This window comes from Strix aluco, chromosome W, assembly GCF_031877795.1.
Source record: "Strix aluco isolate bStrAlu1 chromosome W, bStrAlu1.hap1, whole genome shotgun sequence".
NCBI classification, from domain to species: Eukaryota; Metazoa; Chordata; class Aves; order Strigiformes; family Strigidae; genus Strix; species Strix aluco.
Window position 1 is genome coordinate 5,908,030 of NC_133970.1, and position 25,174 is coordinate 5,933,203.

A 25,174-nucleotide genomic window follows, 5' to 3' on the forward strand; every position below is an offset into this window, starting at 1 on the left:
CAGAAAAATGCAGTCCTTCCCAACGTGGCTGACGTCCTGGCTCATAGATTACAGGAGCAACAATCTTTCTCGCCATGTCCATATCCCCTTGTGCCAAGGCTTCTTGCCTCGCTTTTACCCACGGATCATCCCCAGCTAAGGGAGGACACAGGCCAGAGTCTCTTTTAGGATTTACAGTGTCAGGGTGTAAAAGATTATCACAGTCTACAGACTCAGCATATTCAGCGGCCCCAACTGGTAAAGCAACGGGTGGGGGTGATTCTGTCCGAGTAGTACCTAACTCTCTGCTCCCCAAATCCTTCATTTCGGCAGCCACATGAAAAATTTGAGCTACAGCAGCATCAGTAGCAGTGTCCGCGTTCATAGTTTCCAACATCTTTTTAACTGTTCCCCAAGTCTGAGTTGCCTTTGGTGTGTGAGAATTTCTTATAGTGATCACTTGTCATAGTTCTCCCCACAAACAGTCCCAAAGTCCTAGGTCAAACATATTTCGGTCTGACAAAAAGTCCTGTCCGCTGTCCCCATTTTAATAATCTGGACAGCGCTTCTGGGTTTATTGATAAACCCTGCCGGTCCACTGATCTCATTAAAAACCCCCGGACCGACTTTTCTTCCGCGGATGCCGCGCTTCCCCTGGCTGCTCACCTTGTGCGCACTTTTGTCTCTTTTTCTTTGTTTCTTCACCCCGCAGCCGTTTCTTCCCTGCCTTGTGTTTACCGTCTTTAAGAAGGACGTTGTCCCCACCGTTGACTGAGTCGGTAGTATATCACTTCGATCACGTTGATAGCAGATCACGTTGGGGTCACCATTTGTGGGGATGAAATCCCATGCAGGCCACAGGAGACAAGACCACAGACAATCAGTATGATTGGAAGTCAAGCTCAAAGCTTTATTAGCAAGCAAGCCCTTATATACTACTGTGCATTCTAAAAATAGCAGCAAGCCTTTATATATTGTTGTGCATTCTATAAGTAGCTCCCCTCGGTACTTTCCACAAACATTGCTACCCACACATAGCGAGTAGATAAGTTCCTGCTTTTGCAATTCCAAAAGGTCCCTTCTTTATCAGTTTCTTCCTTAACGAGCACATTCTTTTCTTCTGGCCTTCTGGTAACTATTTCTTGTTTTCAGACGTTGTTAATCTTCTGCCTGAGTGCTGGTTGTACTTTTCAATTGTCAGTGTGGGCAGAAAGTTCAGTAAGCCAGCATGCACACCCACAAGAAGGAGTAGGATTAGTTGGAGTTCTATTAAAGAAGACATTAAGTGGCCAAGATCTCCATTAAGTGAAAAGATGATGTGCTATTTATGCTCTCTTCTAATGAAGGAGCAAAGTGGCAGTCTGTGAAATGAGCAGCTGAAAGTCACACGTTACAGTTAGTTACTTCAGATTATTTCAGCAGAATCTGGAAGAGTTTCCATGTTTATAAAGACAATGAAAACATCCATACTCACATCAGATAAATTCATATACAAACTTTTAAAAGGAACAGAAGTTCTCATGCCTCAGGGCACCCACCAGTCTGTGTGATGAATAGGAGGAAAATCCACCTGGGGCATGCTAGATCACATGATCCAGGATGGCAATTCTCATGTCTCCAATTACCGAAGCAGCATGTGAAAGCAAAAGACACATATGTTTATTACTGGAGGAGAGGAAGTCAAGAAAGCAACACCCTGTGAGGCAGATGCCCTGTTATTATTGATACTACATCATACATCGCCTGTCATTAATTTACCAAGCTCCATTTTTAAAGCAGTTAGGATTTGGCTTTTTACCTCTATCACTATAATTGGGAAGCTGTTTATTAACCCATCCTTAGGAATTTCCTTTTAATTACCTGCTTCTATAAAACTATTTTATATCTATTTGTCCTTATTCCAGATACTTTCTAGCATGTAAGTAGCTCTTAGTTCCCACGTTCAGTTATAGTACTCCCTCTCAGCCTTCTTTCTGATGGACTAAAAGTAAATCTTTTGCAGTCTTCCTCCGCACTTGAGCCCTTACTCTTCTTGCATATAAGTGACCAGAATTGCTAATGGTAGTTCAGATGAAATTAGGGATGCACGAAAACATTAATTCTTCCCAATAGCTACCAAATACCTCACTGACTGTTACGGAGGCTCCCAAATGAGCAACCAACCACCAAAAAAAAATAATTATTAACACAGTTAACTAGCTCTCCGTAAATTACAGGTTCGAATGTCTGTGAGAGGAGAACAGAACAACTTTTTAGGGTTTAACGGCAACCCAAAACGCATAACAAAGCCCCACTCCCTAGGGTTTAACGGCAACCCAAAACGCTTTATCACTCACCTGACAAGTGAGGGCTCTCAACCTCGAGGACCTGCTCAGGGCAGCGTCCCGACCCAAGGCACCTCGAGGAGTTTCCTTGGGCAGCGTCCTGACCCAAGGGGAGAGTCCTCGACCGCAGCGTGCAGCTCCAGGGGACAAGCTCAAAATGGCTCCCCCAGGGGACTCCATTTATACCCAGGCCGAATCTGACCTGTAGTCAATAGCGGCTCCCATTGGCCAAAGGCCCCAATTACCATGAGGCCCTGAGAACAAAGGCAGCCAGGAGCTGCTACACTTCAGCAGCCAAGAAGCTCTGCTTTCATGGGGCGGATGCACCTGCCACACTGACACACCCCAAGATCTCATTTACTGCTTTACTACCATCTCATTCTCTCTCTATATGCAGTCATCCTTTAAACATTTTCATCTAATTATCTCCCAGTTTATAGCAAAAATTCTTAAGTCCTTAAGTTCAATGACTTCACTTTGCACAAATGATATTCATTGTATTTAATCAGTACCTGACTTCTTTTTATATCAAAGTCATTAATAGAATTATTAAGACTTGTCTCAAGTGAAGAACTTTACTAGTAACCCCCTTCAGTGTTACTCTTCTGTTTCTCTTTTAACCAGTCCCTCAAACTCCTGAGTGGTTCTATACAAACCCATCTTCTTCAATTCAGTTAATAACTTTTTTCAAGACATCATACCAAACACTAGATTGAATAACAAATAAATGAGATCTAGTAAATTGTTTTTTTCAAGAAAATTAGTTATATTTAGTAAGAAAATGATACAGCAAGTTTGGCTTGATCTACATCTAGTGAACCCATTCTACATTTTATCCCATTTCATTTACTCCCCACATCTCACTTCCTTCTCATTTTTGCCATATCCTTACATTCTACCAAGCTCAGGCTAGACTGGTATCACAGCAATGGGGCCTTCAGAGAAATCTGTACAGCCTAAGTGCCTGTGCAGCAGCAAGATCAGGTACAACCAACATTATCTTTGATGGATGTTTGTCCAACATGCTCTCGAAAACTAACATGTCTGTGAAAATCTTCAGTTAACAACATCCAGTGTTACACTCCAGTTAGAAGTATCTCCTACTGTTTGATTCAAGCCCTCTCTGCAACAAAATATGATGTTTTTTTCTTGATCTTTTCCCACACAGAACAGAAATCTATTGAGCACTTTCCTTTTTTATAATAGCCTCACTATATGGATAGACTGTGGCTGTTTTGCAGTCTTCTTTCTTGCAGTTTAAACAAACCCAATTCCCTCAGTCTCTCTTAATAGAATGTTTTACAAACCTTTTACATTTCTTCTCATTCTCTCTGGGACTTTCACCAGTTTATTTAATAATATTTAAACTATTATATGTTCTAACCTATTCATTATAATTTACAATATAATTTCCTTGCAAACCTGTAATTCCTGTTTCAAGCATGAATGAAACTTGGTAACCAGTACAGTGAGTGTTTGTTGTGCAACATGTATATGGCATGCATGTGCCTGTACAAACAAATATACACGAGATCTGCCTGAGCCTGGTAACCAGTGTAGCCATTGTTTCACTGTGTATCAGTCACATAGATGCACTTGCTGCCCATTCAAAGTATTATTTTTTCCTCTCCTCTACATAACTGAAGCCCTGATCCTACAGACTTAGAAACTTAAGTCACTTCAATCTCTCTACAGAGTTCATGCCTACTGTTTTTGATGACTACTTCAAAAGAATTATTATTAATATATACAAATCTACATTTTGTAGAGTACCTAAGACAGCTGAATACATTCATTACATCTATGAACAGCACAAAATTTCTACCAGTTTCTACAGTATTCAAGACTATTCAAATAATATTCAAATGAAATTTCAGTCAATGTGCAACTTTCCACTCCCAGTCTTCCTGCAAGAACTCATCACAGGGTTATTCAGCAGCAACTGCCTGTCTGGTCACAAAGTACCTTGGTCTCTCTGGGAGACAGATCTTTGAAATTGTCTGCTGCTCCGCCACACTCATTTTGCCAGCAAAAGGATGCTGCTCTCCCCTTGATTGATTCTTGGATAAAACAGAAGGAAAATACCTTACATTACACAGTTGCAGAGTGTGCACCTGCCCTGGAGGAAAGAGTTGACCCTGTAAAAAGCTCTCAGGATGGGAGCATATGGGGACACTATGGCCTCTTCCTTTGCTTAAAATTGTACTGCTACATAGAAAACACTTTAAGATTCTGAGATAAAAATATCATCATTTGTCGCAGTAGAGACGGACACGACAAACATCAGATTGTGTAAAATGACCAAAATGGCTGCAAAAGCACCTTTATTGTTCTAACAAGCCTTTTTATAACCTTCTTTAAAGTAGGTGTTCATACAGGATTGGTTTACTTTAGTAACTAACAGTTCATGATTGGGTGATAGTTTCTCGCCTGAATCGTCAGGACAGTTCTTCTTATCTTAGTTCTCTAATCTTGTTTCCATGGCACTTCTCGGGACTTTCTGGCCTCTCATGGATACACTGGAATCTCGTCAAGGTTAAATTCTTCTTCAGTTAGACTAGAGGCAGACCCGCTGCCTCCCCTGACAATGATTCTGTTGTTTGGTGATTTAGATATGCAGCTGTGTTCTGGCCTCTACTCCAATGCACACTTACATGTTTATATCAGTCAATTAATACAAACACATAAACATAGCTTGAAGCAGGAAGTGAAATCTAGAAATTTTCTCTCTGAAGTGGATGAACAGCCATGTAACATTGCCTACCCACAAATTCATCAAAATTCCATTTAAAACAAGGTAGGTATTTTGATCTCATGATTCTATATGTGATAATCAGAAGAGATGTTTGGGAGATAGAATGTATAAACACAGACATACTAAATCATTAGAATACAGACACCTGGAGACTTATCTTGGAAACCTGAGCCTTGCCATGTTCCAAGATCTCCCATCTTGTGCTGCAAGTGACTCCTAAGGCTTTTCCCATGAAGTCTTTCCCAATGTAGAAGCCTTAGTAAAGTACTAGCACTTTCTAGATTTTATCCTTTTTTAAAAATCAGTGTATCATTTTGACAGCAGATATAATCTATCATCTCACAGTTTTTCTGCAGCACTGATTTATTTTGGAGGTCCTCCTTTGTATTTTAATTCAAAGCCTAAATTATATGTTTAGGAGTTTTTCCTTCACCCCTTTCCATCACATTAGTATTAACTAATCCCTTGCTGTCAGCTCTGTAAGCACCATTGCATCAATTTACAGGCTTGAATTCCAGTCTTGTTGTCAGAGCAACCATGATGAAAGTGCCCAAGTATCTGATGCAAGAGCAGAGTCCCCAAGTGGCAGCTGTACCTGATTAACCACATCTTAACATGAACGTCTTTGTTTATCTGTCTTAAAGAATGTTGCAGTCCCCACCCCTAGTCTTCTCTGCTCCTCTTTTGATCACTATGCTGATTTTGGCAGTAGGACGTTCAGTGACTTGCTCTCATCTCACCTTCTGCTGCCCTGTCCTTAAATGAAGCAAGTTGGAAAGGATGTTGTACTGCAGCAATCACGGGTTTTATAATGAGGGTGTGTTCCAGTCCCACATAGCCTTCCAAGTTTCTGGCTTTCTGATGCTCTATGCTAATCAGTGACAGGATGTCTCAAGGGGTTATAGAAGCCTGGGCTTGTACAGCAACACAGAAGGAAAACTTCTGTCTTCTGCAGATTAAAAGGTTAGGAAAACTCTGTCTTTGTTACTTAAGATGATTTCAGAATGAGTCCTACTTGAAAGAATTCTCTTGCAAAAAGTTAACAGAGCTTTCAGCTGCTTTTATCCACTCATTTTCTGAGTACTATGGCTGGGTTTGATATCACTATGGGTCACACTCTGCCCTTACCTACTTACACAACCACTCATTACAGGTGTAATGAAAAGCTCAGCATGGAATTTAATCAGACTCTTCTTTCCCTCCCCTCCCTTCCGGTTCCCTTCCCTTCCTTATCTGGAGAAGTGGATGTAGGTCAGAAAGGTGCCCTGTGGGGGATGAAGTCATACTATAGGAGCCAGATATAGTCTTTCCCTTACAGCACTGACCAAAACTGCATCATGTTTTCCTTTTGGAGCCTTGTGCTCTGATTTCTCACTGATCATGCTATAAACCCCTCCCTCTTTGGAAAGGAGAATAAGAAAATGGACCTGAAATGCCCTGTGAGCATGTCTCCTTAGAGAAGGAGATGACCCTGTCCCAGACCATTACATTGGTAGCATTTACTAGCAACTCATATTGAGTTACTTCATTTTTTTTTTACTTAAATATGAGGGGCATAGCATTTAGCATAAACATCCCACTATCTGCCTTCCCTGTGAGTCCTTCACTAAGTATCTCCATATTTAGTCTTGTTTATGCTTCACTCAGACAGTTGACTTGCGGAAACACGACTCCACAACCTGTAAGGTTATAAGTAGGTGTGTTTATTCAGCGCTGAGATGCACGGGGGATTGCTCCACCACAAATGTGCGCACCTCTTGTGGCACCTTGTCTTGGCTTTATGCCACAAAGCATCACATATTCATAATACGCCTATACATATGCATGACCTATCCCCGCTTCGTATTATAATGAGCCTGAAAGTCTTTTTCATATGTTCCGCCCCAGTCTCCTCCTAGTCGCGTCTGCGCAGTGTGTCCCGGTGGTCATGGGCTGGGGTCGCAGAGATGAAGTAGCTCCTCTTCCTCACTGTTGAACTTTTTACCTCCGTTCCTTGCGCAGTCTCTGTAGCCTCCTGGACTCGGGCCGGACCATAGGGTTGGTTTTGACCAGTTTTTAGGGCTGTCTTCCTATTCCATCAGGAAGCGTTCCCTCACAGCTTCCATTAATCAAGGTTTCCATATTGTTCTGCTCTCTGGCCCATCGACTAGGATCTATTATCCTATTCAATCTTAGTTATCTTTTAACTAATGGGCCTCTAGCCCCTAGCCTGATCTCTAAGTCTTCCATCTTTATCTCTAAACTAAGTTATACCTTCATTTCTTGAGTGCCTAATTTCTATATCCTATTTTAATTTCCTAGCTCCTCATCTCAATTCCCCCCTTTTCTAAGACATTAGTAAATTCTTTTGCTACCTTTAATAAACTGACTCCTGATCTAACACTTTAGAAGTACTTGTTTGATTCCAGCCTATGCCTAAGCTGATTCTTTTTCCATGTGACATTAGCATCTCCAGTGTTCTGGCAGCACCAAAAAAACATTTGATTAAAATACAAGTTAATAGTCCTAAAATCAACAGTGTCACTACCAGAACAAAAAGCTGTTTTAACCATGCAAAATTAGGTAGCCATGAAGTCAATTTTTCCCAAAGATTTGTGAAACCCCAGGACGTATCATCTTGTGCTATTAAATGAAATAGTTTTGAAGCTTCCCAAATCCTATGCACATCTGTCTCAATTTGGGCCTCACAATTTACAAAGGCACAGCAGCTTTGATTAATTACTGTACAGACCCCTCCTTCTTTAGCCATTAATAGATCCAAAGCCATGCGATTTTGTATAGTTACTTCTGCTAATGAATTAATCTCCTTTTGTAAATTGACAATGGCATCAGCAGTAGCGTTAGCCAAGATTTCAACAGTGGCAGAGATATTTACTATGGCTTTTTCTAATTCGCTTACTCCTAGCATAGGGATGAGCCATCTTACAAAGCTATGAAATCCGGTTCCTCTAATTACCAGGGGGTTCTCAACCTCTCTTTTCTGTTTAACCTGGTACCACAGGGTCCCTGAGACACCTTGCAGATTCCTAATGGGGTATGAGATAGGCAATAATATACCTGTTGTACATTCTCCCCACCAATTTTGAGGTAAACGCTTCCTGGCCTTTCCATTTGCACATAAGTACCACCAACCTGGCGGTAAACTGCACCTTTTCTCACTGGGACCGTGCTTCCACTCAGCGGTATCATGGCATTTGCCTGGGAATTTCCCCCATCCCGTGTAGCTGGTCATCCTTATTGACCCTCTGGGGTACGTATTATTGCAAGTTTGATAAGCCCCCTTTTTTGTGCCTAAGAACCGGACCGAATTACTTCCCCTGTTTCGCATCATTATCGGCTGTCGGAGTGGCCATGTGCTTTTTGCCCACATTTGTTCAATGGCTTTGGATTCATTATACAAGGCATCATTTCGGTCAACTTGATCTAATATCCATTGATATTCTAACTCAATTTTTAAATCTAGTTCATAAAGACAATACCTGTCATAATTGCCATTGGGTGGTCTCCATACTCCCATCAGATCATGAGGGGTGGGTCCCCCTACCCAACCTGTCATATTTGTAAACCGTGGGATGTTAAATTTGGGAATACCTAGAAAAGGAAATTGACCTGATTTGGGTAATTTTGTGCATACCCAACAATCTGACAAATTATTTCCTTGAGCCATCCCATGAAGAAGGCCTACAAAGAAATTCTGATTCCATGCTACCACAACGGCATAGACGTTGACCAAAATTATCGTGAAAAATACAATTTTCCTGGCCAAATTTGTGTAACCTTCCATGGAGATCTATGGGCCTTCTTCACTCTGGTATGATGGATCCAGGTGCTCTGCTCCTTGATCTTAATTGACGTAAAGGAGGTGAGGAGTACTTGGAACGGTCCTTCCCATTGCAGTTCCAGAGTCTTTTCTGCAAGAGACTTAGCATACACATAATCCCCAGGCTGTATATTATGCACAGGTCCATCTAACCCTCTACTTCGGGTTCCAAACACATGTTTTCCAATTTTATTGAGCTGTTTACCCAATGCCACCAGATATGAAGTTATAGTCTCATCCCCTGCCTGCGTGGATATGCCCTTTTGTATGCTATAGGGTCGTCCGTACAGAATTTCAAAAGGACTTAACCCCTCTCTTGTCCTTGGCTTAGTTCGTATGCCCAGAAGGGCCACAGGAAGAGACTGAGGCCAAGCCAAATTAGTCTCCTGTCCAAGTTTCACAATCTGCTGTTTGATTAAATGATTCATCTTTTCTACTTGGCCACTTGACTGGGGATGATACGGGGTATGAAGCTGCCAATCTATACCTAAATGGCGGCTGATTTGTTGTACCACCTTTGAAATGAAATGTGGCCCTCTGTCAGAGGATATTGTTGCTGGAACCCCAAAGCGTGGTATTATTTCTTGTATTAATATTCTGGTCACCTCCCGAGCTTTGACGGTTCTGGTAGGGAACGCTTCCAGCCAGCCTGAAAAGGTATCTGTTAATACCAATAGGTATTGATACCCCCCTTTTCTTGGAAGTTCTGAAAAATCAATCTGCCATTGTTGCCCAGGCCCATTGCCTTTCCCAATTCGGCCCATTTCCAATCTGGGGGTATTTTTAGGATTAGTCTGGAGGCAAAGATCACACTGTTGAGTCACTTGTCTTACTGTAGTATATAAATTTCTAGCTCTAATATCTTTAATTAAGTGTTTATATAGGGCCTCTGCTCCCCAGTGTCCTTTCTTATGTTCCTCCCTTACTAGGGACCATGTTAAAGAAGAGGGAATGACTATCTTTCCTTGTGGGGTGAGGGCCCAACCTTCCTCATTATATGATCCTTCCAGATCTATGATAAGTTTTTGATCTTCTTTAGTATAATTAGGCTTACCCTCTAGGGAAATTCGCCCATCAGGGATTAAAGCTCCTTCTACTTTTACCTCTCCTTTGGCTGCTCGTTTTGCCTCTCTGTCCGCCAGCTCATTTCCCTTCTCCAAATCTGAGTTCACCTTTTGGTGTGCCTTGATGTGTATGATTGCTACTTTTTTAGGAAGCTGGACTGCTTCCAACAGTCTCAGAATTTCCTCTGCATGTCTGATGTTTTTAGTTCAATAGTCCTCTCTCTTTCCAAATTGCTCCATGCGCGTGTACGACTCCAAAGGCGTATTTTGAGTCCGTATAGCTATTCACAGCCTTGCCTTGGGCCAACTCCAAAGCACGGGTCAGGGCAATTATTTCTGCCTTTTGCGCAGAGGTGTTCATGGGCAAATGCCCTGATTCTATTATTTCCTGGCTGGTAGTAATGGCATACCCAGCATGTCTTTTACCACTTAGGACATAGCTGCTTCCATCCGTGAACCAGTTCTCTGTGTTCTCCATAGGGCTGTCTCTCAAGTCCGTGCGGCTCGAATATGTCGCTTCAATGGTCTCTAGACAGTCATGTTGTACTGGTTCTCCTGTGTTCCCACTGAGGAAAGAGGCTGGATTGACAATGTTAGTAACCACAATCTCTACATCATCTTGTTCTACCATTGCAGCCTGATATTTCAAGAATCTTTGTGGGGAAAGCCAATGTCCACCTTTCACCTCCAGCACTGCAGACACTGTATGGGATACTAACACAGTCATTTTCTGGCCCAAGGTGAACTTTCGGGCTTCCTGGATGTTTAATACCACAGCCGCGACTGCTCGCAAGCATCCAGGCCAACCCTTGGCAGTTGTATCCAACTGTTTGGAAAAGTAGGCAACTGCTCGACAATATGGGCCCAGGTCTTGTGCTAATATCCCCAGGGCAATCCCCTGCTTCTCGTGAGAGAAAAGGAAAAATGGCTTACTTATATCTGGGAGTCCTAAGGTCGGAGCCGACATCAGAGCCTTTTTCAGTAGCTCAAAGGCCTGTCTAGTTTCTTTATTCCATTGAAGGTGTTTTTGTTCGGTGGTCGTCAATGCATATAAGGGTTTGACAAGCAGTCCATAATTATAAATCCATAGTCAGCACCACCCAGTCATTCCCAGGAAAGTCCGTAACTCTTTCACTGTTTGTGGCCTCGGGGTCTGACATATTGCTTCTTTTCGAGCTTGTCCTAAAGTTCTTTTTCCAGCACTAATTTCATAACCCAGATAAATCACTTCGCGCTGCATTACTTGGGCCTTTTTCTTAGACACTCGGTATCCCTGAAGCCCCAAAGAATTTAGCAGGCTTACCGTCCAAGTCATGAAAGCGTCTTTTGTCTTGGTGGCAATCAAGATATTATCCACGTATTGTAACAGTTTCCCTTCCTCAGGCGGGGTTGGGGCTTCCCACGACTCGAGGTCTTTCGCGAGTTGATTGCCAAATATAGTAGGGCTGTTTTTAAACCCCTGTGGTAACACCGTCCAAGTCAGCTGGGTTTTACGTCCGCTTTTAGGATTTTCCCATTCGAATGCAAATATTTTCTGTCTGGCTTCGTGGAGAGGGAGGCAAAAGAAAGCATCCTTGAGGTCTAAAACAGTAAACCAGGTTAGTTCAGGTGTCAATACAGTCAATAAAGTGTATGGATTTGCCACCACCGGGTAGAGGTCTTCAGTTATCTTATTCACTGCCCGCAGGTCCTGAACCACCCGATATGACCCGTCAGGTTTACAGACAGGTAATATGGGAGTATTAAAATTAGACTCACATTCTTTCAGTAATCCTAGTTGTAGGAACTTCTCTATAACTGGCTGAATCCCTTCCTGATCCTCTCTCTTCAGAGGATATTGTTTGATTCTTACCGGCTGTTGTCCTTCTTTAAGTCTGACCTCAACAGGTGGGGCATTCTTTGCTTTCCCGGGCACATCAGTGGCCCATACTCTGGAATATACCTGGTCAATAATTTCTTCGCTGATTCTTCCTTCTGTGGGAACACTAGTTAGGGATAAGCTCATTATTTGCATAAACTCTTGGTCATTTACCTCCAGAGTAATCTCTCCTTCTTTAAATTTAATTATTGCACCCAATTGTTCTAATAAATCTCTCCCCAGAAGTGCCTTTGGGGAGTTAGGCATATATAAAAATTTGTGTATGCCCCATTGTTTTCCTAATTTATACCTTAGGGGTTTGCAAAAATATGCCTTTTCAATTTGGCCAGTCGCCCCCTTTACCATAATATAGTCGTCTTCTAAGGGCATTAGGTCTTGGTTTAAAACTGAGTATGTCGCTCCAGTGTCCACTAAAAATTCTACCTTCTTTTGTTCTTTCCCTAGCTTTATTGTAACCAGCAGATCCGCTAGGGTAGATTCCTCAGGTCCCCGTCAGTCCTCCTCCATATGGGCCACTGCCCTTCCTTTCTGATTACTTCATCCCCTTTCCTTAACTTTCCATTTTTCCGGACACTCATCTTTCCAGTGCCCAAACCGTTTGCATATTGCACATTGATTTTTTCTTAATTGAGGCAGTCCTCGCCTAGGTTTCCTTTCTTCTTCTTCCCTAACAACTGCCAGTACCCTTCTCTGTCCTCGCTTATAATCCTCTTCTCTATTTCTGAACACTCTCCACGCTTCATCCAGTAATACTTCCAGGTTTCTACTTTCTGTGGAACACAGCTTCTGAAGCTTGCGTCTAATGTCCCCTGTAGATTGTCCTAAAAACAGAGAAACTAATTGTTGTATTCCTACCTCTGACCCCGGATCCAATGGTGTGTTGCGACGCATTACGTCCCTCAGTCGATCGAGGAATTCTGATGGTGACTCAGAAGGACCTTGTTTAATTTCATATAATATTGACCAATTTATCGTTTTGGGAATAGCCCTCTCCATTCCTTTTACAATCCACTCCTGGTATGCCTGCAATCTTTCCATATGTGCAGACCTGTTTGCCTCCCATTTTGGATCTTGGAGGGGGAGATATTCTTTAACATCTCCTCCCGTAGTCTTATAATAATCCTCTGCAAAATTCCCTGCAGTTTTTAAAACTAGTTGCTTTTCCGTCTCAGTCAAATGATCTAACAATAGCTGTATATCATTCCAATTGGGATTATGTTGTTTTACAATAAACTGAAAGTATCTGGTCACGCTTGTCGGATCGTTACGGTAATCCCTGGCAACCTTTTTCCATGCCTCTAAATCAGTAGTAGAGAAAGGTACCTTAATTAACATTGTCCCTCCGTTAGGTCCTACTGCCTCTCGGAGAGGTGCCTGCAAGACCGTTGGAGCAGACTTTTTCCTGGTGTGGGAGGATACTGGACTACCCGGGGGAGTGGAGGGTCCATCCGAGTCCTCATCCTGTTCCTGTGGTCGAGGGGGAGGCTTAAACAAATCAGTTAGATCCTGCTCTGGTGCCTGATGAATCTTATCTGCTCTAGTGCATCTTTGCCCAATACTGCACGCTGAACAACACCGTTTCAGTTTGCCTTTAAATTCCTTTTTATTATCTTGTTCAAGGGCGAGTACCAAAGGGTCCTGTGGAGGTACAATCCCGCAGTCCCTTTGCCACTCTGGATGATTTCGGAGAGTGAAAAACATGTCTGCATATGATACCTCATCCCACTTCCCTTCTCTCCTCAAAAACAACATTAGTTGTAAAAGGGTGTTATAATCGAGAGTCCCATTAAACGGCCACTTGGCTTCATTCTCTAATGTATATAGTGGCCACCATTGATTACAATATTTAACAAGATTTCTTTTGCTTTCTGTGTTTCCTGTCCCAGCAATATCTTTCCAGTGGGCCAATATGCATCCCAGAGGGCTGCTCTTTATAACTCCCCCTTGTGTGTTTCCCATTTTTTTAAAATTATTTTCTTTTTAATTTCCACTTAAAGCGTTTCTTACACTGTATCTTAACTCTGTCCCAGTTCTTTTCCCATACGTCCCAAAGCTCTGGAATTAAGCTACTCTTACCACATACAAATTTTATTATTGTTGACTCCTGTCTAGCCCTTTCCCAATTATAAAGATTCGGAAGTGCCGTTTCGGGTAAGCATTTAGGGCATTCAGGCCTTCGCCTATCAGATGCACAATACCACCTTTGTTTACAGAGCTTACACTCCAGCAATACCCAGGCTTGATGGTAACCCCCTCTATTATAAAAGTTATAAGGTATTAATCCACAAACAAAACAAGGAATTCTGTCTTCAATCGGGGGAAGAGCGATTTCAGAGGGTTGTTCCCAATCTAATGCTACAGGTCTCGCTAGAGGGGTTACATATAATCCCTCCAATCGATATAGACCGTTTTCCCTTCTTATCCACTCACTCTCATCATTCAAATAATCACTGGGTTCCAGCCCAAACCACCGGAGGAGAGACTCACTATTCCTTCTCCTCCTACTCATTTATTCATTCCTGCATGCTTCAGAGGCATTCAACACAAAGATCAAATTACAAAAAAAAAACCTCAGACTTGTATAATAGGGACACCAAAAATTAATCACAGGCTCAAATAACACTTTTTACAATCTGACATACACTTCATTTGCTTCGTTCGTCTCCGGCCGCTCTCCTCGCGGAGAACACGGAACCGCGGATCAGAACTCCACACTCGCTTCGCAGCTGTGCTGCGTCTCATACACACACACAGATACTCATTCACTCGTCTAAAAGCTAGCTTCATATAATGTTGTTTATAACTGATCTGAGTTGTTTACTCTTGGATCCACAATTTGCTGATGTTATATCTCGGTACCGGGCACACCATACAAACGTTTTTAGGTGGTAATACGGTTTCCTAAACATACATAAAATTCCTAGGCATTTCACAAATTAAATACACAGTTACTACATTCCAGTTGATATCCTTCCAACAGCTGTTAATGTTTTACCAAAACCACTCAAGAGGTTCCGCTTACCCTTCTCCTGCTTCTTACACAGTCATTAGCAGGTCCATCCTGGCTCCCAAAACTGGGATGCAGCGGTGACCTCGGATTCACTCGATCTACTCTCAAGATCACTAGCGGCCGCTCTATCGGTCAGCGAATCCCCTTTATCAACATACAGGGTACCCTCCTCCCATACGGGGACTATACTGTACGCCAGACGTCTCTGCGCGATTTATCAGCAGCCCCAGCCAAGCGTATGACTTATTGGCTTCCCTCGTTAAACATACCATTTGTCCACAGCTGTAGATGGTCATTGTTTGCCCCCGCAGTGAGTGGCTGGGAGCGGAGTTCCTCCGAGAAAGGACTCAGGGCGCACCTAGGATGTCCGCTCCTCAGTCTATCCTGCAGCCGAGCAAAGCACGTCCCATCTGGGTCGCCAAAAGGACTTGCGGAAACACGACTCCACAACCTATAAGGTTATAAGTAGGTGTGTTTATTCAGCGCTGAGACGCACGAGGGATCGCTCCACCACAAACGTGCGCCCCTCTCGTGGCACCTTGTCTTGGCTTTATGCCACAAAGCATCACATATTCATAATACGCCTATACATATGCATGACCTATCCCCGCTTCGTATTATAATGAGCCTGAAAGTCTTTTTCATATGTTCCGCCCCAGTCTCCTCCTAGTCGCGTCTGCGCAGTGTGTCCTGGTGGTCATGGGCTGGGGTCACAGAGATGAAGTAGCTCCTCTTCCTCACTGTTGAACTTTTTACCTCCATTCCTTGCGCAGTCTCTGTAGCCTCCTGGACTCGGGCCGGACCATAGGGTTGGTTTTGACCAGTTTTTAGGGCTGTCTTCCTATTCCATCAGGAAGCGTTCCCTCACAGCTTCCATTAATCAAGGTTTCCATATTGTTCTGCTCTCTGGCCCATCGACTAGGATCTATTATCCTATTCAATCTTGGTTATCTTTTAACTAATGGGCCTCTAGCCCCTAGCCTGATCTCTAAGTCTTCCATCTTTATCTCTAAACTAAGTTATACCTTCATTTCTTGAGTGCCTAATTTCTATATCCTATTTTAATTTCCTAGCTCCTCATCTCACAGTAAGCTTGATGTCTTTACTTCCAGGAAGCAAGCAGTTAAAATTCAATTTGAAATAACAGCTCCCAGAAGTTTCATTTACCTCAGTAATTACTGATCAGGGAGAGAGAGAAAAAAAAGTCCCTAAATCCCTATAGTTTGCTGGTAGTTCCTCTTTGCAGCTGACATTATATTTACTGATATATTTTAATTCAAGCATGAAAAATTAGTCAAATACAAATAACTTTGTTATCCAGAGTGCTGACAAAGGAGATAATGGAACAATTAAGCAACACATTGGAACAGGCTTATTAAACAAATATAGCCACTGTTTTACTGGCAGCAGCATCTTCATTAAAACCGGGTTGACTCTCAGGCAGAAGGAGAGGAAGAAAAGGGAGGGGGGCTGGGAAAGTGAGAAAGGGAATTCAATAATATTTTGCAGGACATTTTCCAGCATGGGAAAGAACAAGGTATAAAAATATGTTTATCTTATTTCAGAGAGTCAGTGCCAGCAGTGGACTATGTTGAATTCCCCTCACATGATCAGGGACCTTCTCAGTTCACAGTTGAGTAACCTTATAAGGGAAATAAATCATCTTGATTCAACAACAGAGTAACTTCTGAAAAGTGCTGAGTGGACAATATGATATTGTGCTCTGACCTACATAGAATTATAGGTGTTCCTGCAGGATCTACCTGTAAGTCTCCAGAAGCCATGGGAACTAGTCAACTGCTCACCGTCATGCATTTACCTAAGCACATTGGGAACTGGGAAGGAACATGGCCAGACACAGCCCCTGTGCCAAAGGCAAGAACCAGAATCCTTTTTTAAGCTAGCACAGTGTGCTGTTTTCTTCATGGATCCTAGGATTTTCAGTGAAGTGTTTACTGTCCTCTTGAGCTGTAAGTAACTAGCTATTTGAACAGGTTGTTTGCTCATTTCAAAGTTCTTTTGTTTTCCTGCTTGAAGTAAGTGGCATTTATAACAGGAGAGATAAGAATCACAGAATCACAGAATCATCTCGGTTGGAAAGGACCTTGAAAGATCATCTAGTCCAACCTTTAACCTAGCACTGACAGATCCCAACTACACCATATCCCTAAGTGCTATGTCAACCCGACTCTTGAACACCTCCAGGGATGGGGACTCCACCACCTCCCTGGGCAGCCCATTCCAACGCCTAACAACCCGTTCTGGAAAGAAATACTTCCTGATATCCAGTCTAAACCTTCCCTGGCGCAACTTGAGGCCATTACCTCTTGTCCTATCGCTTATTACTTGGTTAAAGAGGCTCATCCCCAGCTCTCTGCAACCTCCTTTCAGGTAGTTGTAGAGGGCGATGAGGTCTCCCCTCAGCCTCCTCTTCTCCAGACTAAACAACCCCAGTTCCCTCAACTGCTCCTCGTACGACATGTGCTCCAGACCCTGCACCAGCTCCGTTGCCCTTCTCTGGACACGCCCAAGTAATTCAATGGCCTTTTTGTAGTGAGGGGCCCAAAACTGAACACAGTAATCGAGGTGCGGCCTCACCAGTGCCGAGTACAGGGGCAAGATCACTTCCCTGTCCCTGCTGGCCACGATACAAGCCAGGATGCCATTGGCCTTCTTGGCCACCTGGGCACACTGCTGGCTCATGTTCAGCCAGCTGTCAATCAACACCCCCAGGTCCCTCTCTGATTGGCAGCTCTCCAGCCATTCCTCCCCAAGCCTGTAGTGCTGCTGGGGGTTGTTGTGGCCCAAGTGCAGCACCCGGCATTTGGCCTTATTGAAACTCCTCCAGTTGGCCTTAGCCCATAGCTCCAGCCTGTCCAGGTCTCTCTGCAGAGCCTCCCTACCCTCGAGCAGATCAACACTCCCACCCAACTTGGTGTCATCTGCAAACTTACTGAGGGTGCACTCGATCCCCTCATCTAGATCATCAATAAAGATGTTAAACAAGAGTGGCCCCAAAACCGAGCCCTGGGGGACACCACTCGTGACCGGCTGCCAACCGGATTTAACTCCGTTCACCACCACTCTTTGGGCCCGGCCATCCAGCCAGTTTTTTAGCCAGTAAAGTGTGCGCTCATCCAAGCCTCGAGCAGCCAGTTTTGCCAGGAGAATGCTGTGGGAAACGGTGTCAAAGGCCTTGCTAAAGTCAAGGTAAACTACATCCACAGCCTTTCCCTCATCCAATAAGCAGGTCACCCTGTCGTAGAAGGAGATCAGGTTTGTCAGGCAGAACCTGCCTTTCATAAACCCATGCTGACTGGGCCTGATCATCTGGTTGTCCCGCATGTGTTGTATGATGGTACTCAGGATGAGCTGCTCCATCAGCTTCCCGGGCACCAACGTGAAGCTGACAAGCCTGTAATTTCCTGGATCATCCTTCCGACCCTTCTTATAGATGGGCATCACATTGGCCAGTTTCCAATCTGTCGGGACCTCCCCGGTCAGCCAGGACTGGTGGCAAATGATGGAAAGCGGCTTGGCGAGCACCCCAGCCAGCTCCTTCAGCACCCTCGGGTGTATCCCACCCGGTCCCATAGACTTGTGTGTGTCTATGTGATGCAGTAGGTCACTGACTGTCTCCTCCTGGATTGCGGGGGGGTCGTTCTCCCAGTCTCTGTCCTCTGGCTGAGGAGGCTGGATTCCCTCAGTACAACTAGTCGTGTTATTAAAGACTGAGGCAAAGAAGGCATTAAGCACCTCAGCCTTCTCCTCATCACTTGTTACCATGTTTCCTCCTGCATCTAGCAGGGGATAGAGACTCTCCCTGGTCTTTCTTTTGCTACTGACATACTTATAGAAACATTTCTTGTTATCCTTGATTGCTGAAGCCAGATTAATTTCCAGCTGGGCTTTAGACCTCCTGATTTCTGCCCTGCATAGCCTCACAGCCTCTTTGTAATCACTGTGAATTGCTAGCCCCTTCTTCCAAATGCTGTAAACTTTCCTTTTCTCCCTGAGTTGCAGCCAAAGCTCCCTGTTCAGCCAGGGTGGTCTTCTCAGTCTCCGGCTTCTCTTACAGCACCTGGGGACCGCCTGCTCCTGAGCCATTAAGACTTCCTTCTTAAAGAGCACCCAGCCTTCCTGGACCCCTATACCCTTCAGGATTGTCTCCCAAGGGATCCTTTCAAGCAGGTGCCTAAACAAGACAAAGTCAGCCCTTTGGAAGTCCAGGATGGCAGTTCTGCTTAGCCCTCTCCTGGCCTCTCTAAGAATAGAGAACTCTATTATGTCATGATCGCTGTGCCCAAGTCATCCTCTAACCGCCACATCATCCATCAGTCCTTCTCTGTTCACAAAGAGGAGATCCAGCAGGGCACCTTCTCTGGTTGGTTCTCTCACCAGCTGCATCAGGAAGTTGTCTCCCACACATTCCAGGAATCTCCAAGACTGGTCCCACTCTGCTGTGTTGTATTTCCAGCAGATGTCTGGGAAGTTAAAGTCTCCCACAAGAACAAGGGCAAGTGATCGTGAGATTGCTCCTAAATGCCTATAGAATATTTCATCCACCTCTCTGTCCTGGGTGGGTGGCCTATAGTAGACTCCTACTACAACATCTGCCCTGTTTGCCTTCCCCCTGATTCTAATGCAAAGACACTCCACCCTGTCTTCACTACACTTGTACTCAAAGCAATCATAACAGTCCCTAACATACAGCGCCACCCCACCACCTCTCCTTCCTTGTCTGTCCCTCCTAAAGAGCTTGTAGCCATCAACAGGTGCACTCCAGTCATGGGAGACATCCCACCATGTTTCTGTAATAACCACAACATCATAATTTTCCTGTTTCATCACGGCTTCAAGCTCCTCCTGTTGATATCCTCCTCCTGTTTGTTACCCATGCTGTGTGCATTGGTATACATGCACTTCAGATGGGCTGAGGTTTTGCCCCCTTCCCCCTTCAAATCTACTTTAAAGCTCTGTCAATGAGCCCAGCTAACTCCTGCCCCATATCCTTTTCCCCCTCTGGGACAGGTGCATTCCATCTAATGCCAAAAGGTCTGGTGCCCTGTATACCAATCCATGATTGAAAAATCCAAAGCCCTGACTGTAACACCAGTCTTGGATCTACAAGCTCATCTGTTGAGTTCTCCGGTATTCTTCATTCATCCAAACTGATGGGATGGAGGAGAACACAATTTGTGCCCCCGACCCCTTAATCAGTTTCCCCAAACAGGTGGAGAAAAGTTCTCTAGGCTAATAATATCCCCTGTCTGAATCTGCAAGCAGATTTCTTGAAATTACTAGATTCTCCTGGGGAATCTATTTCTGCCAGAAACAGCAAATCTGTCTGTCTGAGCCTTTCAAGCTCACCCAAGTAAACATCTCACTGTCTTCATACGTTATTGTGCCCAAGTCATGTTTACAGCCACAGTTCCCCCACAGTGAAGATCTTCCACTGCATCTCTAGCCAGTCTATGAAAATGCAGTTCCTGGCACCAACCTGTTCATTAGTTTCATATCATCTGATGTGGGAACTGAATGCCACAAAGCAATCCCATCCCTCCCTTTCCAGTCTATACAGGATTCATGCATGCAACATTTAATGTTAATTTGAAGTAAGAAATCTCTGCCATACATAGGCTGGAACAATTTTAATTTCAGAGAGTAATTTTTCAGTCAGCCTAAAAATGCATGAGTTAGATGTAAAAAGGGATGGTTCAGTAAGCATGCCCAGCAGGGCAGCAGCAGTCTGCACTGCCACCTGGGAGAGCAGGTGCTCTGAGAGAGTGCTGGTGGGACCACCCTCAAAACAGACAGGTGCTGATTATGACATTGTGGTTGTTTAGCCCCTGCCGGGGTCTGAGACCACGCGGCCGCTGCCCCTCCCCCACAAAGGGAGTGAAATACAAAGCCCCAAGACTGAAATAAGGAAAGGTTTAATACAACAATGCAATAGCAACACAACCAACAACAACAATAACAATAACAGTAATAGTGATAGCAATGAACAGAGCAAAATAGCTACCAAATACAGCAGTTTGAAGCACGATGTACAAAACCACGAGTGCACCGCGCTCCCGCGCCAGGAAAAATGTGACCTGCCAGGATGTGACTTCCACATGGTATCTGAATAACCCGGCTAGAGCTCCCCCCCCCACTGCTGGGGAAACTTAACCCTATCCTGGTTAAACCAGGACAGACATGCATGACAGAGATGGAAGATGCATTTTTACAATAGCAATAGCAGTCATGCATTGGCATCTTTGAAATGCTTTCTGAACATTAAGGATTAATTCAGGCCTTTCTGCTCCCTTCCTCTGTGACCTCTGAAAATGGGCAAAGCAAAATGCAAATAGGGCAACAAAACCAAAGCATGAGGCAGAGACAGGGAGTTACTGCAGTGCAACCCTCCTCATTACCACAGAAAGTGCCTCTAGGGTTACCTTGTCAGATTCAGGGCCAGCAGGATATATGGCGGTCTTTTGAGCAAAGGGAGCAGCAGCCACATACATAACTTTGGTGTACTTCCTTGCAGCCCTGGGGAAGTCTATGGTTCCAGCAGCACTTCCTCTCACCCTAGGGGGACAGGAAACCTATTACTGGCTTCAGAATTAAATGCTAAAAAACTATAAATGATACACCCATGGGAATCAGCCTCACCCCAAGCACTCAACAGTTTTGCATCCCACAGATCTCTAGATGGGAGATCCTATCAATCTCCTATAGTCTAAATTGTGCACAAAGCCTGATACAACTCTGCTGGTGTCTCTAAAATTCACCAAGGTGCAGAGCAAGAGTTTTTTTAGGGTAAGTGGAAATACAAGACAGTGGTGGACTGACAACCACCTCCACTTGGAGCCAGCAGAGTCATTCCTGTGGCAAAGGAATAGGAAAGAAGTGCTGTAATGTTGATATCCAAACTATCCCTTAGGAATCTTTATCAGCTGGGTGGAGCTGTCCCTCATTCAGACCCAGAAACAACAAGTCCCAGAAGCAGAGTAAAAGCAGCTCCCATCTATATGGTTCAGTGGAAGGTTAGACAGCAAGGAGGTGGTAATGTTAATGGCTGGAAATGTAGGGAGCAACAATGGCTTGGGAACAAAGATAAAGAGGTTTGGGTGAGAGCGTGTGAATATTTAATTCCATAAGTGAGAGATGAGTGGATGAAAGTGAATAAAAGATGAGAGTGGATTTCTAAGACAGAAATGAGTGGATGAAAGAAGGGTGGATCAGAAGGGCTCAGGCTGGTTTGTGATCTATCAATACAAAGATAGAATCTGAAGACACACCATCAGCTGACATCACCAAACAGTGAAGTGGTGGAGCTAAGAGTATCCTGTTAATTAAGAGATTAGAATATGACAAACATAAAGCACCAAGTTCATCTAGAGTGTAGCTCATTTCCAGCCTCTATTGATTTTAGTGGGATTATAGTATATATTCTGCCCAAAGAGATATTTAATCAGCTCTTTTGTTCAAATAATGATTTAAGCACTGTTCTGTCCCTACTCATCAACCTCTATACAGGACTGATCCTGTAGGCTGCTTCACATGGATGAGAATCTTGAGGATGCAAACTACACAGACGATCATCTTGGGGGTCTGGCTTTCTTATTAGAGAATATGAACACCAAAACTAAAATCCATGCTAGACATGGTATGAATCTGTAGTTATTCCTGTGCAGCTCTATTCCTAGCTTTTCAGTTACATGTCTGACCTCCCAGAAAGATCCTTGCCCTAGACTTTGTGCAGGAAAACAGAATTCATATTTTGCATCTAGATCAATGTTACAGTAACATCATTCCTGTGGCCAAAGGCAAACACCAGGTCAGCTGCAGGAAACGACTGTCTCAGTGCTCTGGGTGCACAGCAATTGTAAGGCAATATGACTAAGCCTAACTTTCTTTCACTGCAGGCTGAGCTTATACAGGTGTTACGAAGTTCATATATTGGTGTCCTGGTTTCAGCCAGGATAGAGTTAACTTTCCTTGGGCTGAGAAGGAGCACAGCTAGAGGGCCGGGCCTGGATCGGTCATTTGAGTATTCCACATCATGTGACATCATGCTCAGTATATAAGGGGACGCATGCTCTCTCATTTCCGTTTCGGATTTGGTTTGCAGGTCGGACGGTGGCAGGGTTTCTGGTGCAGTCGGGTTCGCTGCTGGGGGCGGGCTGCATACCAGTCGGCAGTCGGTGAGCAACTGCTGTCTATTACCCATTTGGACTTACTATTGTTACTGTTGTTTTGTTACTATTACTAAATATTTTTTATTCAACCTACGAATTTCTTTTTTTTGTCCCTCCCCTATTTCACCGGAGAGGGGGGGGTGGGGGGAAGTAAATGACTGGCCACTGTGGTGGTTTAGCCCCTGCCGGGGTCTGAGACCACGCGGCCGCTGCCCCTCCCCCACAAAGGGAGTGAAATACAAAGCCCCGAAACTGAGATAAGGAAAGGTTTAATACAACAGAGCAACAGCAACACAACAAACAGCAACAATAAGAATAACAGTGATAACAATGAACAGAGCAAAGTATATCTACCAATACAGGAGTGAGAGGAGCAGATGTATAAAACCACGCGCCCCGCGCTCCCGCGCCAGAATGTGACGCGCCAGGATGTGAGATCCGCATGGTATCTGAATAACCCGGCTAGAGCTCCCCCCCCACTGCTGGGGAAACTTAACCCTATCCTGGTTAAACCAGGACAGCCACGTGCTTTTTGGCTACTGGCCGAGTTCAAACCACGACAGTATTTGGCTCCCACTGTGGGGCCAGGGGTTTGAGATAATGACAGATAGGGTCATAATGTTTATTGCTTGGCTCCTTAAGATTTTATCGCCTCACTTGCAATATGTAACCCCATGCTGTTGCTCACTGTCCGTGAGAGTTGGATTAAGATTTTGCTTTTGCTGTACTATATAATGCTGATCTATGACAGGATGTAGTCATCAGTCCTGGGGCTATTTACAGTTGTGTTTGAGAAATTCAGGAATTTCAAATATTCTTGGAATGTTGACATTAACATGGTCATCTTACTGCTAGGAGCTAGTGTGTTCCTGCATATGATTCAGGTTTTGTTCAGGGTTAAGCAACTATTTAAGAGTATCACTCAGAGATCTACCCCAAGGTTGGAGAATTATGAGTGGCTGGGGGTGTGGAGTAGCATGGGCAAGTACCTAGAACAGTGGGCACCTCTGGTGTATTGGAACTTCACTCCCGAACAGGTGCAGAATCCTGAAGAACTAGTAAAATATTTGGAAAAAGTATGCTGTCACCCGGGTAATTCCAGAGAGGCACAGCTCACTGCAATATGCTGGGGCCTAGCCCACGCCTGCCGAGTACTGTTAAACACTGTTCAGCACCCTCAAAAGGAAGAGAAGGGCTCTGCACCTGGTAACCAAGTAACAGAAACTGCAGCCACTACAACACCGAGGACAGGTGCTGCAGCTGAACCAGAGAACCAACCCATGACAGTGTCAGTTGCTCCCATACAGAAGAAATACACAAGAAAATCCCCTCGCAGTGTACAGGGTGACGATGAACCAGGGCCATCATGCAAACAGGAGGAGGAGGCAGAGCAAGTGATAGTCACCCAATCCTTATCTCTGAGTGAGTTGCGAGACATGGAAAAGATTTCAGCCACCATCCAGGTGAGCAACTCGTTACCTGGCTGCTCCGATGCTGGGATAGCGGGGCCAGTAGCGTGGAACTAGAGGGCAGGGAGGCGAGGCAGCTGGGATCCCTGTCTAGGGAAGGGGGCATTGACAAATTCATTGGAAAGGAGACACAAAATCTCAGTCTCTGGAGGCGACTCCTGTCAAGTGTGAGGGAGAATTAACCCTTCAAGGAATATTTTTGTATGTCATCCAGTTAAGTGGACCACCATGGAGAGAGGCATTCAATACTTGAGGGAGCTAGCTGTGCGGGAGATGGTTTACTATGACCCAGATAATGCACAGCTACCCACAGATCCAGATGAAGTCCAATGCACCCAGCCCATGTGGTGGAAGTTTGTACGGAGCACACCATCATCATATGCCAATGCATTAGCAGTAATGGATTGGAGAGACGAAGAGTGACCAACAGTGCATGAATTGGCTCACCGACTACGACAATATGAAGAAAGTCTCTCTTACCCCCTTGTCGTGGCTGTGGAGAAATTATCTCAAGAATTCCAGCAATCTAAAGAGGTCATATCCTACTCCCCACCTGCACGAACTAGGATCTTGGCTATTAGGCGCAGTTGTTTCCCTACTTGAGAGAACCGGTATACGCCACAGGGGAACCTGTAGTATTGCCTGTGTGACCATGGAGAAGACATGAGGAAATGAGATGGAAAAC

General features: G+C 44.3%; 1 protein-coding gene across 1 annotated transcript; it reads right to left on the reverse strand.

The window, feature by feature from the left end:
* Positions 1-7,414: 7,414 nt before the first annotated feature.
* On the reverse strand, positions 7,415-8,842 carry LOC141917702 (endogenous retrovirus group V member 2 Env polyprotein-like). The gene has a single exon (XM_074811097.1). It carries the CDS (start codon positions 8,840-8,842, stop codon positions 7,415-7,417), a length of 1,428 nt encoding a protein of 475 aa, XP_074667198.1.
* Positions 8,843-25,174: the final 16,332 nt, after the last annotated feature.

Excerpts from the sequence above, each read along its gene's own strand:
- LOC141917702 (XM_074811097.1), bottom strand. The coding sequence starts at position 8,842 with ATGGAAGGTTACACAAATTTGGCCAGGAAAATTGTATTTTTCACGATA.